Source organism: Sorghum bicolor, chromosome 7, assembly GCF_000003195.3.
Source record: "Sorghum bicolor cultivar BTx623 chromosome 7, Sorghum_bicolor_NCBIv3, whole genome shotgun sequence".
NCBI lineage: Eukaryota > Viridiplantae > Streptophyta > Magnoliopsida > Poales > Poaceae > Sorghum > Sorghum bicolor.
In genome coordinates, this window is record NC_012876.2 from 58,044,083 (window position 1) to 58,062,103 (window position 18,021).

At 43.0% G+C, this 18,021-nt stretch overlaps 3 protein-coding genes across 6 annotated transcripts; 1 reads left to right on the plus strand and 2 right to left on the minus strand.

Moving 5' to 3' along the window:
- LOC8083504 lies at positions 1,631–3,486 on the plus strand. The gene has a single exon (XM_021465442.1). The coding sequence runs from the start codon at positions 1,693–1,695 to the stop codon at positions 2,410–2,412; it is 720 nt and encodes a 239-aa protein (XP_021321117.1). The 5' UTR covers positions 1,631–1,692; the 3' UTR covers positions 2,413–3,486.
- LOC8083505 lies at positions 3,119–13,574 on the minus strand. 4 transcript variants are annotated; one of them, XR_002455273.1, is made up of 7 exons: positions 12,934–13,573; positions 11,404–11,820; positions 9,233–9,697; positions 8,392–8,824; positions 5,589–6,008; positions 3,874–4,320; positions 3,119–3,552 (listed from the first exon to the last, which is right to left on the minus strand). XR_002455273.1 is itself a non-coding variant. In XM_021465439.1 (5 exons), the coding sequence occupies exons 1-4, from the start codon at positions 13,218–13,220 to the stop codon at positions 8,422–8,424; spliced, it is 1,572 nt and encodes a 523-aa protein (XP_021321114.1). In that variant the 5' UTR covers positions 13,221–13,573; the 3' UTR covers positions 5,229–6,008; positions 8,392–8,421. The 4 variants fall into 4 exon arrangements, 2 of the variants coding, with proteins under 2 accessions (XP_021321114.1, XP_021321115.1); XR_002455272.1 differs by lacking the exon at positions 3,119–3,552 and having other exon boundaries at positions 3,654–4,320; XM_021465439.1 differs by lacking the exons at positions 3,119–3,552; positions 3,874–4,320 and having other exon boundaries at positions 5,229–6,008.
- On the minus strand, positions 14,145–14,930 carry LOC8080638 (histone H2B.2). Its single transcript, XM_002445552.2, has one exon. It carries the CDS (start codon positions 14,837–14,839, stop codon positions 14,384–14,386), a length of 456 nt encoding a protein of 151 aa, XP_002445597.1. The 5' UTR covers positions 14,840–14,930; the 3' UTR covers positions 14,145–14,383.

The window sequence follows — 18,021 nt, forward strand, 5'->3', positions numbered from 1 at the left end:
CTCCAAGAGTAACAAGCACCACCGGCTTGCAACATGAACACCTAGTGTCTCTCAAAGCACTCTCTCAATGCAATTACACTAGAATCACTCACTCGCTTTTGATTCGCAATCTAGCAAGCACAAGTGAGTTGGAGGGATCCAACCACTCTCAAGCATGGACACAAAGTCCCCCAAGGTGCCCAACCAGCCCCAAGAGCCAGCCACCCCTCTTTTGTCTTTGTGGCATAGCTTGCAAATTGGGTCAAGTTGCCATTGTTTCTTCTAGAAGTTTTTCATAGTAAGAATTTTCCTATGAAACAGGTTTCACACAAAGAAATGACACCTAGGCTCAGCCCTCACCCTCCAAATGGCACCTACTTGTATCATCAATAGCTTTCAAAAGGGCAAAGAACTCGGGTTGTTTCTTCTGATGATGAAAGCAACACTATGTGATGTATCCATGCGTCTACTTCTTGTCAAAGCATTGCTCACCATGATTTTCTTTTGTTTGTCTTCTAGTTTAGGGCGGGGGCGATGTTCCTTGGAGCCCTACCTCCGTTGACCTAGCTTAAGAGCAAAAATATGTCTTGTTCCCTTTTCCAATAGAGACCACCATGGAGGCATGGAACATGTCCCAATCAGCCTTGTCACTGGAAATGACTCGTTCCTTTAGCTTTATGTACATATTGATCACCTAGTTTTAACAAGCTTTTATCGAGAAGGACAATTTTTTATTGGTACAAACAAGAGAATCGAACAATTGATCTCCAGTTCTTCTACTTTCCAGCATGAGGAGCTTATTATGTTTCTCACTAATGAATTTTGAGGAGTCGCTAGGAGGAAAGGTGGACCAGCGGCAGTAGTGTTTTGTTGGCTATGAACGATGGTGGACAATGTGTAAGGGGCAAATGAGCCTTGCTAGAGGAGTTTGAAGGATAGGGTGGAGGAGACAACAGTGGAGAGTGGCGTGGGCTATGTGAGCATTGTTCCTTATTACTAGTGGTAGGAAAGGTTGTGTCGGTGGTAAAGTTGTCGGAGAAGAGGATAGTGGAGGTGGTGTTGGTATCAGAGTTGAAGAAGGTGGTGGTGCCGAAGTAAATCATGAGTTGAGTGACCTAGTCATTGCCCTCTAAACAATAAGATAAGGGGGATTTAAGAGATTACCTTTACCTTATTGTTTAGAGGGCAATGTCTAAAACGACTTTGACCAACTGATCCCTTGACATATCTCCTACGAATAATAATTTGCTACTTTTCTCTATATCCTCTCATGTATGCAGGGAATTTGTCCCATTCTTTTTTTTCTCCTTCCTAGTTATCATCTATATCTCTTATTATATCCTATGTAACTGATATATTGTGGCAAAATGGTCTAAAGTAGGGAAACTTACGGCAACCATTGGAGCACAACGGACACTAGGGAATAGCATGTAGATAAAAGAATTTTCTATTAAGGGGATTAAGAAACAGAAATATAGAGACCGTTTGGAGCTGACATGCATTTTTTGAAAAATCGAGTTTCCTTGACGTGCACAATTTTGCTACATGGGACTTCTTTCAACAGATCCAACTCCACTAAAGAATTTTAGCATTAGTTCTCTTTTGCTAATCGAAGCATGTCCTTTCTAGCTCAGATGACCTAATAACAGAACATACTTCCCTAGCTCGCTGTCAGTATCACCCTTCGGGCAGCCTATCCCTAATTGGTGAGAAATGCCACAGAAGCAGCAGCAGAAACCTAGCTTAGCCGCGTTACTGCGTCCCGCCGTAACTTACGGAAACGGAGCAACAACAACAACCTGCGTCCACGCGGCCGAAACTCCGTGGAACCCCACGCTGCGAGCGAGACCTCAGCTCAAGATGGCGACGACTTGCAATTGCAACGAACCAAACCACCTACAAAAGGGCTCCTCCCCTCCCACTTCGCAAGCACCGTCAACAACCAGAACCAGAGCAAGCCCCACGGGCCACGATCCTGACATCGACCGCTCCATCTCCATGGCGCTCAACTTCCTCCGACCAGGCGTCCCCGGGATGCAGCCAGTCGGCGACCTCCACACAGCCAAGTCAGCGATCTTGTTCGGGGTCATCAACGGCCTCTTCTCGCCGCCCGTCCTGGAGCTCTGCCTCTGCACCGGTGGCCGCCGCCGCCGCAGCCCGTGCGGCGGCGACGACGACGACGACGCGGAGCAGCAGATGTACTACCAGCTCGCAAACTTCGTGCTCGCCATGCTCGGCGTCGCCCTCCTGTTCGTGGACATGGCGCTCTCCTCGCGGGCGGTTATTTTCGCCTCGCCGCTGTGGCCGGCCGTGGTCAGGTGGATGGTGTGGCTCACGAAGGCCTTGACCTGCGGCACGCTCCAGTTTGGCGTCAACGTCGTGTATTTCTGCCTCAGGATGCTGTTGGCTAGGTTCATGCTCGTTTCTGCCTAACTTCGTTCGCCATTGTTTCCAATAGCAAAAAAAGGGACGGACCTCTCACGTTATTTTTCACACACAGTAACCTAATTCAATTCAAAAAAAATTTCGCCTATATAAAGCTTGTGTACTCTTAATATTTTTTATGGAGTTCTGAAATCAGGTGTTCAAATAAATCCATGGTAGTGAAGCGCAGTGTGTGATCCTTTTCATTATTATTCGATTCGTGTGTGTTCACGAATCACGAGCACGTACTGCTTGATAAAATACAGTTTATCTTTCTGTGCAGTAAAAAATGGCAAACCGATCGAGAGGAATAACTGTAGCATTGAGCACCACATTGTTAACGGTAACGGAATTGATATGGTTAACGAGATAGTGCCAGCCAGGTATGTCCAAATGTATTCCCATCATCACAAGAGACGAGACTCGCTGATAAATTGTTGAGACCTCAGGTAAAACTGCTGAAAATGAAAGGTGATGGATTACTTTGCAGTATTCTGAATACCAGGGCACTTGAATCGTCACTAAGTCACCACGTATTTATTTTGAATGTCCAGCGCTGCAGTTTATTATTCACCAAGCAGCTCGTGGTTCAACATTAAAGCAGAAGGCCTATCTTATGTCGCCATTGCCCGTTGTCAGGCAAATGCAGGAGGAAGCAACCACTCTGAAGGAAAAGGCGGGAGGGCAAAGCAACTAACATAAGAAGCCTACTGCGTACTGTCCAACTCATGGCAGTCATATTCCTAGGCAACATTGTTCACATTACTTCTGCTCCGTGTTCAAGTTTATGTACCTCCGACCTCAAAAAGAAAAGTTACTACCATACCAGGGATCGAGTCAGATTTGCAACCAAAATACCAGCCGTGTAGCTAGCTAGTATGATACAAGAACATCAATGTACTATACGGGGAATGGATAGCAAGAGACAGATTCTCCATGTGAAGCACCGGATCAGATCAACCTGGGGTGCCTTTGTATCTAGGATGAGATTGGCCAGAGGATTGTCCCGCAGCGTCTGCAGGAATGTAGGGAATGTAGGAAGCATGGCCAGCATCCGATCCCTTCTGCTTGTTTACAGGTTTATAGGCAGGGCTACCGATCAGCTCCCATTTCTTTTCGAGCACTTCAAATTGCGCAAAATAGATGGTCCTGAATTCAGAAGCCAAGTACCAAACGTTTAGGTAACAGAGGAAGCTAGATTCCTCTTTTTTCCAAAGTGGCAAATTGGTACGTGAACAAAACCATGAATGGAAGATGCCAGGACCCAGGAGGGTGTCCACCTTATTAAGATGTATAGCTATGTCCTATACAAGAACTTGTTTCGAGCAATAAAAGGTCCACCAAATGATGAATCGAAAGTTTTCTAAACATATAGTACATCATGCAGATACACACATAGCCAGGCAAACTTGATCTGTCTTGCACTGCACAAGTCTGCACGTATAGTACAACATGAAAAGGGATCCATACCTGCAATTCCGAAAGGTGTCAAAGAAGAACTTGTGGAGGCAAACTATAGTTCCTTTGCAGATGCAATTATTATCAACCAGGTGTCTTTGGTTGGATATGAGAAAACCGCGTGTCCAGTAGACACCATCAGAGAGCGAAATAAGGTACCGTCCTAGATTATCTTTTGAGACACCAAGCACCTGCATCACAGGCTGCCGTTCTGCTATCATCTGACCCTCCAGAATTGCCACCACTGCTCCCCAAGTCAGATGGCCCTTGAAGCCTTGGCCACTAGGACAGGGTCCATTCATTGGTCGAGTGTAATTGGCCACTGATCTGGGATATGGTTCCCCATATTTACCCTCAGGCACATAGGGTTTTTCAAATAAGGAGAGCTCATATGCTTTAGGGCTTCCAATCAGTTCACATACTGTTTGCAGTACTTCAAGTTGGATAACAATGATCATACTGAACTCAGAAGTAAGCATGCAGACAGGGAAAAAACAAAAAAGGTCAACAAAGTATGGTGAATTTATTAGGTAAGTGTAATCGTTTTTCCTCAACTGAGAAACATTTTCCAAGAAATAAACTACAACATCTATAGTGGCCAGCACTCAGCACAAACCAGAACACAGACAAACTAGTTACATGGCAATCCTAAACCCCCTTGTTAAAGGCTGTAATATTGAGTAGTGGAACTGACAACTATCTACAACATGACACCATGTATTGAGTAGAATAGGCAGAGTGAGCTCAACCAAAACTAAGCACTACGCGTTCAAGAGTAAGCCCCATAAATATATGAAAAAGAAACAACAAATCAAAATTATGAATCCAGTTGCTCCAACCAAAGCACAGCTGACAGCAACAAACGCCATTACTAGGTTTGGTAGTTCAATAATATGGCCAACTGGCCAATATAGTGTCAAAGATGACACAAAATGATAAAATAGAGTGGTGAATTATTTCAAACTTTGTTTACAAGGTGATCTTTGAAAAGTGAAAAGGAAAACAAAACCTTGACAGTTTAGCTCTGTAAAGTGCTGATTGGACAAATAATACCAGTATCTAAAAGGTCAATCTCATGACTAAGAATAAACAAGAGGGCTAAGCAAATACTGTTTCGAATGTTACATCTCGGTACCAGATAAATTTGGAATGACATACTGAACATTCAACGCAAGTTGGGACATAAAACATGATAAGTGGAAGTCACGCAGCAAAAACAAATGCTGTTGTAAAGTATAAATTCAACTAAAGCAAACCATGTGTGACATGCTGAGATATTTTCCAATGTTTCAATATGACAAGGCTAAACTCAGTCATTGACAAGGTTCACTTTCCACTGCAACAAAGAATGTAGAAATGTATCTCTCTTCTTGTACAGTATGTCAGTATTTTGATCTCGCTTCAATCACTGTTAATAGCTAATAAGTAGGACCCGGAAAACACCAGGCTGAAATTACACGCTGATCAGTTTGTACTGATCAAAAAGTACAGCCCATGGATGAGCTATCGATCAGTTAGTATTCTTGCAAAGTTGCACGCAAGCTATCTGTACACGCTGTGAAGTGAAAACGTATTGAACTGCATCTAAGTGGCCACATTATAAATCAGTACATATACTTCAACAAATAAAAATATTTCAACTAACAAAGTGATAAATGGCCCTAAGACCTCAACCAGTCTTTCTTGCACAAGGATCCATTTATGAGAAAACAAGGAATGATTCGCACCTGGGACTCTTGGTGGTATCGCAAATAAACTCAAGGAGGCGGATGATGGAACCCTTGATGAGAATGTTTTCAACCAGGTGATTCAAGCCAGGTGCCAGTGTAGCATCCTGTGTGTACACAGTATCAGAGAGTACCAAGTGGTACCTCCCAAACTTCTTCAGCTCTGATCTCAACAGTGACACATCAACCACCTGCATCACAGGCTGCTGCAATGCGGTTACCATCCCCCTTCTTGTCAGGAATTCCTTCAGGCGTTGCCCAGCAGAATAGGCTTCACAGTTCAGTTTGGCATTACTGGACACTGATTCAGGGTCCAATTCCTCACGCTTGTTTTCCAACTTGCCAGATGGATACTGTTTGGGATTTCCAACCATCGTGCAATCCGTCCGCAGCACTTCAAGTTTTAACACAACAATGACCCTGAATTTCAAAGACAGCTTATGAAAGGGTAAATAGAAGTGGACAGCAAATTTATAGCATTGAACATACTGCACGTAGCTAATGGAGGATTTAATTGTACATCCCTTAGATCATGTTGTTAGCAGCCCTAGCATAGGGCCAATAAGATCACCTTCTTATCAACAAGATTGGATGGATTTAGGGGAACGTGGCCACGACCAATGTTTTCAGATCGGACGACTAATCGCGATTAATCGTGATTAGTCGTCCTTATCGTAACTGCGTGCTCGATAAGTTTCGTCGATTCGATCAGGTCGATCAGAAACCTTATCGTCCGATTAGATGCGATTAGTCACGATTAGTCGTCCGATAAGTGTAGCAGGACGATAAGTTGGGCCACTACAGGAATATTATATTTAGGCCTGTAGGAAGAATTAGGCCCACCTTAAGCCAGCCAATTAGGGTAAGAAAAGAACAAGAGTGAGTGAGTGAGTGTCCAGGAGGCAGGAGCTCATGTTTGTGGCCAAATCAGGCATCAGCAAGCTGGAATTACATGTAAGTGGCCAAATCACCATGATAATGATTCATTATGCCATGAATTCATATATTTACATCATATATATATAGTATATACATGGTCGATCAGGTTATCTAGGCATAAGGACGACTAAATGTCCGATCAGCCCGATCAGACCGATCAGACCGACTAATCGACCCTGATTGACGACTAATCGCGATTAGTCGTCTGATCGGTGGTCAAACAACTAGATTCGATAATACGATCTGAAAACATGGGCCACGACAATAATTCAATTATTATCACAAAGGAATTACAACTCAGAATCTATGATAGCACAGGACGGATGTCTAAACTGAAATTCGAGCATGCCACCGAACCAAAGAACTGAAAGTTTTTTTCACGCAGGAGAGCTGTGTATCTTTGTATTATAGAGAGGAAAAAAATGGCCCCTGGCCCCTGTACATTACCAACTCATGCCAGGACCATACATGAGAAAGTTGGATACACTTACAACACAATTACCTGGTAAACACACTTAAGGCCAAAAGGAAAGGAAAACTCATCCGAGTGGTACTACCCCATCCAGTCCCAGAGCTTCCATTCTTAGCTCCAGCTAGACACCATAGCTTATACTCATCCCTAAATTGTCGCAAAACTTCGCTAACAAAAGGGGTTTCTCTATCAAAGACATAAGTGTTACGGTGCTTCCATAGCAACCATGAAGTCAATATGATAAGCACTGAAAGTAAGAGTTGAAATCACCAAACAATAAAAAAAAAAGGAGAAAAAAGGCATCATTCTAAACACTAGTAATTTAGTTGATATTTATATTAATATAAAAAATGAGTTTTCACAAGACTTTTTACAGCCTACAGGCTTAATATGCCACTCAAACTTAATTCACAGAACAAAAAAAAACTTCCCTTAAACCAACCAGTGCTGAATGATAGCCTGAAATGCAGATCATATGAAAATCACAAAATACAAAGAGGTGCCTCAAACTACCCAACAAGAAACTAAAGGAATCTAATGTTAAATAGACAAAATTAATTACATGGTCCACGTTAATTTATTCCTGCAAGTTACCACCCAGCTACAACCGAATGAGTTGCATATCATCTACTGGACGTACTGCATGAGCTGCTTGTTCACCTAATAGTGCTTGTGAGCGGCTAAAGTGTTCCTACAGGAGCAAGGCACCCATGAGAAAATGAAAGATTTATAGAAGGTAGAAGCATATCATAAATCCCCTAAACTTACTGGGAATTTAGAGCAAGGAAGGCTAAACTCACATACCCCAACAATCAGAACACGTAAAGAAACCACCTCATAGTTGATAGAAGTTTCAGGTCTATGAACCTTTATGCACAAGCAGTTTATGGTGTGGGTAAATGTGTGTCCATGTACTGAGTATGAGGTAAAATATGTTTCCTACATCTACAATTTTAAACATGTCCTTGAAACATACTTTTGTGTGCATACCGGTAGGTGTGTTTTTCATGCGCATGTGCATCAAACATTTGTAATTTTTCACAAACCCAATTTTCTGCTTTGCTTCTGATTCATACGCCACCCAACAATTACCAAAAACTTGGCAATATCAAATACTCCCTCCATCCCAAATTGTAAGTCGTTTGACTTTTTTTACCCCAAGTTTGACCACTCGTCTTATTCAAAAAAAATTATGCAAATATAGTCAAATTTAAGTCACTCTTGAAGAACTTTTATTAATAAACCAATACACAACAAAAAAAAGTAATATTTTGTATAAAACTTTGAATAAGACGAGTGGTCAAACTTGATATTAAAAAAGTCAAACGACTTACAATTTGGAATGGATTGAGTACCAATTAACTTTGGATAAAGCTGGGAAGCAAGCCATACCTCTCACTTCTGTCATTATGGCACGTGAACTCAAGGAGTCGGACCACTGTGCCCATGTGGAGGCGGCCATCTCTGAACATAAATGAGCTGATTATGTAGGGGGGAAAGGCCGCCGCGGATCAAATGGGTGCCATCCGAGAGCAAGATAGGGGATAACCATGGTTCATCCATCTCTGTCCATACAAGCAGGTCAAACACTTGCAACACTGGCTGCACCACCACAGCCGCATCCTCCCAGATGGCCGCCACTGCTCCCCACGTCAGGCTTGCCTGCATCTCCATGCCTCCCTGATCCTTGCAGAAGCTTCCAGAAATGGGCAGTAAGGACTCCGAATTGGAGTGGCTCTGTTTATTTCCAAGCTCATAGAAGGTTGGGTTTCCAATCAGCTCACATTCTGTTTGGAGTACTTCAAGTTCCGCAGCAATGGCAATCCTGAAATTTTCATGCCAACAACAGGTGAAATAACACAATATGGAGGAGTTCAATTTTAGCAAATCGTAAGACTTAGAAACTGTCAACGGAGGGAATGCACCTTATTGAGAATTTGAGATGTACATAGTGTGCTGTACAAGGACTTATTTCAAGCAATAAATTCACGTTGTAATAGGTCCACCTAATGACAAGTGAGAATTCTTCTAAACATGTGCAAATGAAAATGCACAGGCAACAAAAGATACTATATCATGCATATGACTAGTATGGCAACATTATTTGTTGGACGAACATAGATGAAGGTCAATCTCGCCTCCAACAAAATAAAGCCAAGAACTCTCAACATGTAAGAAAGTTTGATATCAACTCAGTTAGTTTATTTTATATAAAAACAAAAGGTATCCTTACCTGCAATTCTGGTCCTGGTCAACTGTGTCACGGATGAACCTGAGAAGGCGGATTCTTGTACCTTTCCGGAGGCAACTGCCCTCAACCAGGTGGCTTAGGTGGGGAAAGAGGTTGACATACACCTGGTGGACACCATCTGAGAGCAATATACGGTAAAAGCTGAACCCATTGTGACTTGCTAGTGAGAAATCAACCACCTGCAGCACTGGCTGCCGCTTTACCACCATCTCACCCTCCATTATTGCTGCTACTGCACCCTGAGTAAGGTACCGATTCAAGCCTTGACAATTAAAATAGGGTCCATTATTTGGTTGAGCATAATTGGACACTGATCCAGAATATGGTTCAACAGATTCACTCTCAAGTCCATAGACTTTTTCAATGCAACAGAGCTCACATGCTTTGGGGCTTCCAATCAGCTCACACTCTATCAGCAGCACTTTAAGTTGGAAAACAGTGATAATACTGAATAAGAAACATACAACAGGAAAAGCAATAAATCATAATGCATTGAAAATTTTGGACAAGTAGTACTTTAGAAAATAGAAATACAACCAACCAATCTTATCATGCCACAACCATATTCCTAAGATAAAAGCACAATGTTCTTGCTCTAACAAACATTTCAAGAAATAAAGTCAGTTACTCCCTCCATTCCAAATTATAAGACGTTTTGGCTTTTCTACATACATAGTTTTTGCTATGAATTTAGATATACATTATGTCTATATACATAATAAAAGCAATGTATGTAGAAAAGCCAAAACGTCTTATAATTTGGAACGAAGGAAGTACTATTTAATGATCAACAGGAGACAAAACCATGAAAAATACTGATATGACTGCTACAACATTTGAATTACTTACAGACATGATTTGCATACTGACACCTATCATAGTAAATGGAATATGGGAACTAATAACAGAGCATTCAACCCAAGCTAAGCACAAGCCATAGAGAAACTAAACACTACTACAAAACTAAGAAATCTAGTTACTCCAGTCAAAACACAGCTAACAGCAACACACTCCATCGCTTTTTTCGCTAGCCAATCATGTGGTCACATCCAGAAGGATGGCATGAAATGACTAACGGGATGGTAATTTAGTTTTAGAAATGTGTTTAAATTACGATTCCAGTCATTCTTGAAAAGTATTGACAGATCTAAACAAGATATATACTCAATAAAGATGGAATGGAACTATGGAAGTGGTCTCTCTAAAAAGATACATTGATAAAAAAAGGGGGGGATACCAGTCTTTAGAAGGCCAGCTTGACAACAAAAAATAACCAACAGATCTAGCAGCAAATACAAGCAGCACTGCTCCAATAGTTACAGCTGACAAGTAACGACTCAGTCCATCTCTATAATCACTAGCCACAAACATGATACCTATGATTCTACAGGTAAGAGTTCTGAATTGAGCTCTGAACATTAAACCCAAAGTTAAAACATTTAACAGACCAAAAGAGCAAACACTACTAAAACTTGCACTCACTAAGACTGAAACAAATGTGATAGGCAGTAACTTTTTTACAGCTTCAATATGAAACTTAAGACTATTGATTTTTCAGCATTGACAACAGGTTACATACTTTCCACAGCAATGAGCATAATCGGTTATATCACAACTAAGTCGTAAATGAAATAGAGTACATAAGAACATTAGGAACTAATAATTCACAAACTGTGGCATTCTTCACCTCAATGATTGTTAATAAACAAGAAGAGACCAAAAAAATAAAAGAAAAAAAGATACACCATAGCCTGAACTTGTAAAGTATAGCCAGTCATTCAGTGATTATTCCTGTATCTGTATGAAAACTATTGCTCAGCATAATAGTGGCACTGAGCAAAAAGGAGAATTGTGTTGTGCTCTTGCATCTATGTGGCACATCGTCAGTCTAGCACATAATGTTAAATACTTCATTCCAAATTATAAGTCGCTTTGACTTTTTTTTGGTACATTCATTTTATTATGCATCTAGTCTAGATAAATAATATGTCTACATACATAGCAAAATGGATGAACCAAAAAAAGTCAAAGCGACTTATAATTTGAAACAAAGGGAATAAATAAATAAAACCAAAAGAAGAATAAAGTGATTAAAGCGAAGAAACCACAAACATCAAGGATCCAGATTCAGAAAAATAAGGAATTATTAGCACCTGCAATACCGAACATTACAGCAAACAAATTCAAGGAGGCGGACAATGGTGCCCTTGCGGAGGTGAGTTTCCTCAACTAGATGGTTGAGGCAGGGATGTAGTGTAGCATTCTGTGTATGCACGCCATCAGAGAGGATCAAATGGTACTTCAGAAGAGATTTTGGATCTGATCTCAGCAGTGAGACACCAACCACCTGCATCACAGGATGCTGCAACATCGCCACCACCCCCCTTATCAAAAGTAGTTTCAAGCCTTGACCGATAGGATTGACTCCAAAGTTCTGTTTGGAAGAACTAGTCACTACTTGAGCATCCAATTTCTCATGCTTTTTTACCAAGTATCCAGGCCGGTATGTTTTGGGATCCCCAATTTTCAAGGAAGTATGCAGCACTTCAACATGTTCAGAGTCAATTGACCTGAAATTCAAAGATAAAATATGAAAAGGTAAATAATAAATAATGGTGAGCTCATTGGATTCAAATTTCAAAGTACTCAATAAATAAGACAGCGAAGTTAAGTACTGTATCCTTCAATGGTGCTGTTATTTAGCTCTAGCATTAGCAACGGGTAGAGAAGAACCAAAGAATTTAGGGAAATGGCCATGAAATCATTAACATCACATCTCCAAAATCACCTCCACCAACATGAATACTATGATAGCACAAGGACAGCTAACCAGAAATTGAGTATACAACTAAATCAAAGTACTGAGAGTAATAGTCGAATCTATCAGACAAATAAAGAGGGCAAAGTTGTTCTGAAATCAAGTAATTTAGTTGGCATTTTATTGCTATATGAAAATTGTTGTGCACAAGACAATAATGTAAGTTGTCTACAAGCTTAATACACCTCCCTCAAGACAGACAGGTCATCAAGAATTTGAATGAGTTGCAGCTGCATCCCCTGCACCACCCATCACTAAACCACTCATGATATCATGAAGTGGAAAATTCATATGGAAACATAAAGGGGAAATATGAAACAAACACAAAAAAACATGACCTGCATTAGAGAAATTTACTCCCTGCAAATTACTGCATATAAGTGAAACAGATAGCACATCATCTACAACTACTAAATGTCTAAATGTACTCAATCAATTGTTACCGCAAAAATCAATCATAGAGAACCGGAATACGCCTTTTTTTTTCCCACAACGGTAATACCCGAATTTCATTACCGAGGCAACGAAATTACAAAGTTCACAAGTTCAGAGTTGAAACAAGCACCGTGGTATTCCTGCACGAGCAGACACAAATACCAAATGATTAATGTGTATGTATCGTCATATTCTCATTTTAACTAGGCCGTAACTGCAAGGAACCGCAAAACCTCCCCACCCAACTCTTTGCCCAACAGGACAACATCCAGGCGCAGGAAAAACACCCCGAAGCCGAAACCACCCCATGGTAAACATCCCCCTCCCCCTCCAAAAAAAACATGGAGAAAAATAATTGACGGCAGCCCGAACTCAATATCAAACTGTTCCTGCGAAAAAACGATCCGAGCAGGTGGGAAGCGACGCGCACCTCAAACCCTCGATATTTGTTCTGGTCTCGAAGTCGAAGAGGCGGACCACGGCGCCGTAACCAAGCGGGGCAGCCCGGACGGCTGCCGAGGCGGTTTCGTCGAGGCGCAGATGACCGTAGATTTGGTGGGCGCCGTCCGAGAGCGCCGCATGGTACCACCCTGGTTCTGGACGCTCTGCGCACGAGCACATGGGCAGCAGCAGAACCTGCAGCACCAGCGGCATCTCCCGCGCCACCTCGCCCTCCCAGATCGCCGCCACCGAGCCGGACGACAGCTCCACTTCCATGGCTCACCTGTCCTAGAAGCTTCAGGAAGCAGGCGGGAGGTTGCTAGCGAGGGCGTGGGGGGGAGCAGGCGGGCGGTTGCTAGCGAGGCTGCGAGGGCGTGGGGTGGGTGAAGGGGTTATATGAACACGGGGCGGCGGGGAGGGCGGAGAGAACTGGAGCGGCGCCGAGGCGGTGGGGATGGCCAACTGGCCAGAATGTTTCGCCGGTCGCAAATTGGGGTCCACTTCAGTCAAAACGTCAAGGTGTCAGTAAAAATCTTACAAAAATATAGAGACATTTATTGCAAATACAAATTTCAAAAAAAATACTGGTATTGTGTATTACTGTGCATCTATACTACTGATGTTATCGAAAGTTGAGACACGAATTCTGGCCTATTTTGTAAAATTGACACTGTAGCTTTTTTGTTTGTATTTGAAAAATATTGTCCAATCATGGACTAACTAGACTCAAAAGATTCGTCTCGTCAATTCCGACCAAACTGTGCAATTAGTTTTTATTTTTGTCTATATTTAATATTTCATGCATGTGTCTAAAGATTCGATGTGACGGAGAATCTGAAAAATTTTACAAAATTTTTTGAGAAGTAAACAAGGCCTCAATCAAAAATCATTATCATCATCATACAAAAATATTCATGTGTTTCTGAAAACAAACCATCAGCTCAAAGTCAATCCAGGAACAAAATCTGCAAATCAGAACATGCTCAAGCGCTAAATTCAGAAATTACCCAAAATCCAGTGCAACAGAAATGGAAGCTTCACAATAATCGCAATACCACTGCGTATCTGTTGAGACTTGAGACTTCAAAATTCACATTCAAAGTGATCACATTCAGACAAATTATTTTTAAAAAAAAAAAGAGTGATCACATTCACATCAACATCACATCACGAAATAACAAGCGATCTCACGAGAGCAGATGATCACAAACATCACGAAATAAACATTCGAAGTGATGACATTCACATTCAAACCAGATGATCCACAAATAAACAGGTAGCTGGGTTAAACTAGCACCATTACGATTACATCAGATAACGCAGTTACTACAGAAGGAGAACAGACACATTTAGAAACCACCAACATCTAATCTAACTACAGCAAGGCCGATGATGAACAAACGAGAGAAGCCTGCAAGCGGCGGCGGCGGCCGCGCAGCCTAGGACGAGGTGAACTTGGTGACGGCCTTGGTGCCCTCAGAGACGGCGTGCTTCGCGAGCTCCCCGGGGAGGACGAGGCGGACGGAGGTCTGGATCTCGCGGGAGGTGATGGTGGGCTTCTTGTTGTACCGCGCGAGCTTGGCGGCCTCGGCGGCGAGCTTCTCGAAGATGTCGTTGATGAAGGAGTTCATGATGGACATGGCCTTGGAGGAGATGCCGATGTCCGGGTGCACCTGCTTCAGCACCTTGAAGATGTAGATCTTGTACGTCTCCACGCTCTTCTTGCCCTTCTTCCGGCCCCGCTTGCCCTCGCCGCCGCCCTCCTTGCCGGCGGACTTGCCAGCGGGCAGACGCTTCTCCGCTTTGGGCTTCTTCCCGGCCGGCGCCTTCTCGGCCGCGGGCTCCTCCTCCGCCAGCTTCTTCGCCGCGGGTTTCTTCTCGGCCTTGGGCGCCATCGATGCGGTGCGAGCTGGGGTTCGGGGGCGAGGGGGATTGATTGGGTTGGGGAGAAATGCGAGCGAGGAGATGTGTTTGCTGTTGTTGTTGGTTGGGAGAGGACGCTGGGGGCGGTGTGTTATTATAGGACGGGAGAGGTGAGCGCTGATTGGTGGAGGGGCAGGTGCCGCGGATCGCTGGCTTCAACCGGCCTGGGCCGTTGGTGCTTCTTGGCACGGACGGTCGCGATGCGGTTTTCACGCGGATCCCTGACGTGGCGCAGAGGAGGACGGCAGAAGACGGAGGGATATGTCGCCGGCGCGCGGCACGCCGGCGCCAAAACGAAATTTGAAACAAGGCTGTGACCCTTTCTTTTTTTAAGGCCTTGTTTAGTTCAAAAAATTTTGCAAAATAAATACTATAGCACTTTTATTTGTATTTAAACAAATATTGTCTAATTATAGACTAATTAGGCTCAAAAAATTTGTCTCGTAAATTACAGTTAAATTCTACAATTAGTTATTTATTTTATCTATATTTAATGTTTCATGCATGTGTCGCAAGATTTGATGTGACAGAGAATCTGAAAAATTTGCAAAATTTTTTAGGAACTAAATAAGGCCAAGCAAATTTGTAATTTCTTATGAGTCACTAGAAAAGTTTAGCGGACTTCAGTGTCATTGCTTCAAATATTTTTTTGCCCTCCAAGCCACTACTGTTTAATTAGGCTCTAATGGTGTCAAATTGCGAGTGTAAAAAGTCAAAAATACCTGTAAATATGTTGTTACTTTTTTTAGTATCTTAGAGCAACTCCAATAGTTTGCTAAAACTCACTTGGAAAATCTATAGTTTTGTCAAGTCTCAAAACCAAATGCCAAGTGAAAAAAGAAGCATTCTCCAACAATTTGTTATTTGGACTTGGCAAAAGAACTTGGCATCATAGGATTTTTGACAAAATCACAAAATTAAGCCTCCAACAAGTTGGCAAAACTAGTTGGCAAATTGAGATACACATAATGGCAAGTGATGGAGGACTTGGCATATTTGCCAAGTGAAGGGGAAATTTTGCCAAGCTCACAAAATTGCCAAGTAGTTTTGCCAACTTGTTGGAGACTGTTTTTTATGGTTTTGGCAAAAATCCTAAGTTGTCAAGTACTTTTAGCAAATTGTTGGAGTTGCTCTTAATGACTTCAAATGGAAAAAAACAAAATAAAAAAATATAGATCTCATCGAAATCTATAATTTTTATATAAAAATTATCTTCATTCAATACCGCAAACCCAACGAACCCTGAGAGCAATTCCAACACGACGCAAGTCGGAAACCCCCAAGCCACCCAAGTGCTTTGGCATGCAGACTCTGGACCAAGACACCTTGCACCGGCCACCGGCTACGGCATTGGAGCCTGTCCAAAGGAATGCCTTCCTCAGCTTGTCAATCATGTTTAAGGCCTAAGGGGAGAGACACATCGCAATCGACGTGTGCACTGGGATGGCTGAGTGTGGCTTTGACCAAAGCAGTCCTGTCGGCTTCATTGAGTAAGTTTCCTTTCCATTCCGGGATCCTAGCTGCCACCTTGTCAATCAAAGGTTGTTCCTCAGACCGCCTTAGCTTGTAGACCGACAAGGGGATTCCAAGGTAGCGCGTGGGGAACTCCTCAATCCGATAGGAGAGAAGCTGCTGAACCCGCGTGATTTCCTCTGATGAACAGTGAAGGGGTGTGGCAACACTCTTGTCTAGGTTTGCAATCAACCCAGATGCCTGACCAAAGATCTGCAGCGCCGCCCTTACCGCCCGAAGATCACCGTCAACTAGTCTGACGAACATAACCAGATCATTAGCGTACAGACTGGCCCGCGGGGAAGATAACCCTGTCATCGGCGTGAGCAGATCTCTAGATTCCAGCCAAGAAGAAGGCGGTTCAGGACCTCCATGACCAACACAAATAGCATCGGAGATAGGGGCGCCCTGCCTGAGCCCACGTGCATGGCAAATCTGTCTTCCTGGGTTTCCATTCAGCAGAATTTTGGTGCTTGTCGTGGCTAGGATAGCAGATATCCAGTTCCTCCAACGCAAACCAAAGCCCATGTGTTGCAGTAGGTCTAACAAAAAGGTCCAGCACACCGAGTCGAAGGATTTCGCGATATCAATTTTTAGAATGATGCAACTGATCTTCTTTTTGTGAACTTGATGGCACGCTTGGTAGACTGCCCTGAAGTTGTCATGCAAGCATCTACCCTTGATGAAGGCGCTCTAGTTCTATAGTACCAACGTGTCTAGCTTAGGGGCTAGCCTTCCTGTCATGCATTTCGTGATAAGTTTTCCAAAGCTATGGATGAGGCTTATCGGTCTGAAGTCTCTGATTTCCCTCAGCTTAACTTTCTTTTTCATCAAGATCATGAAAGCATCGTTCAGGTGGTTGAAGCTTCGAAAATCTACCTGAAAGGATCAAGATGCCTAAGAGGGGGGTGAATTGGGCTTCTCTAAAAATTTAAGCAACCTATAAGCTCCAATTCAACCCCTTGTGCCTAGTGTGACCTAGAGAGCTACCGGATAAAAGTTTTGCAACCTAGTTCCAATCCTATTCTAGCAAGGCAATTCTAAGAATGTAAAAACACAAAGTAAATGCTAGAATGTAAAGGAGTAGTGGAAGAAAGTGCTCGGCGATGTTTTGCCGAGGTATCGAAGAGTCGCCACTCTCCACTAGTCCTCGTTGGAGCACCCGCGCAAGGGCCTTGCTCCCCCTTGGTCCGCGCAAGGACCAAGTGCTCTCTACGGGCTGATTCTTCGACACTCTGTCGCGGTGAATCGCCCAAAACCGCTCACAAGCTTGACACGAGCCACCCACAAGAACTCCGGGCGGTCTTCGTGCCTCCAATCACCACCGAACCGTCTAGAAAATGGCGATCACCAAGAGTAACAAGCAAAGAACTCTCACTTGGCCAAAACAAGGCTCTAGAGAGTGGTGGATGCACACTTGACTCTTGGAACTTACTAGAGAAGGATTCTCTCAAGAAATCACTCAAATCTCAATCCTCTCTAGGCTCTTGCTGTTCTCTTGCTCCACAACAAGTTTCTCAGGTGTTCAAATGGGCAAGAGAGCTCTCATGGACGAGGTGGAGGAGTATAAATACTACCCACGAAATCTAAAGGTCAGCCAACTGTTTTCCACTAAAAACGGGGTCACCGGACGCACTTTATG

Excerpts from the sequence above, each read along its gene's own strand:
- LOC8083504 (XM_021465442.1), top strand. The coding sequence starts at position 1,693 with ATGCCACAGAAGCAGCAGCAGAAACCTAGCTTAGCCGCGTTACTGCGT.
- LOC8083505 (XM_021465439.1), bottom strand. The coding sequence starts at position 13,220 with ATGGAAGTGGAGCTGTCGTCCGGCTCGGTGGCGGCGATCTGGGAGGGC. Across the intron at positions 11,821-12,933 it reads ACAAATATCGAGGGTTTGAG|GTCAATTGACTCTGAACATG; the intron begins GTGCGCGTCGCT and ends TTTGAATTTCAG. Across the intron at positions 9,698-11,403 it reads TGTAATGTTCGGTATTGCAG|TATTATCACTGTTTTCCAAC; the intron begins GTGCTAATAATT and ends TTTCTTATTCAG.
- LOC8080638 (XM_002445552.2), bottom strand. The coding sequence starts at position 14,839 with ATGGCGCCCAAGGCCGAGAAGAAACCCGCGGCGAAGAAGCTGGCGGAG.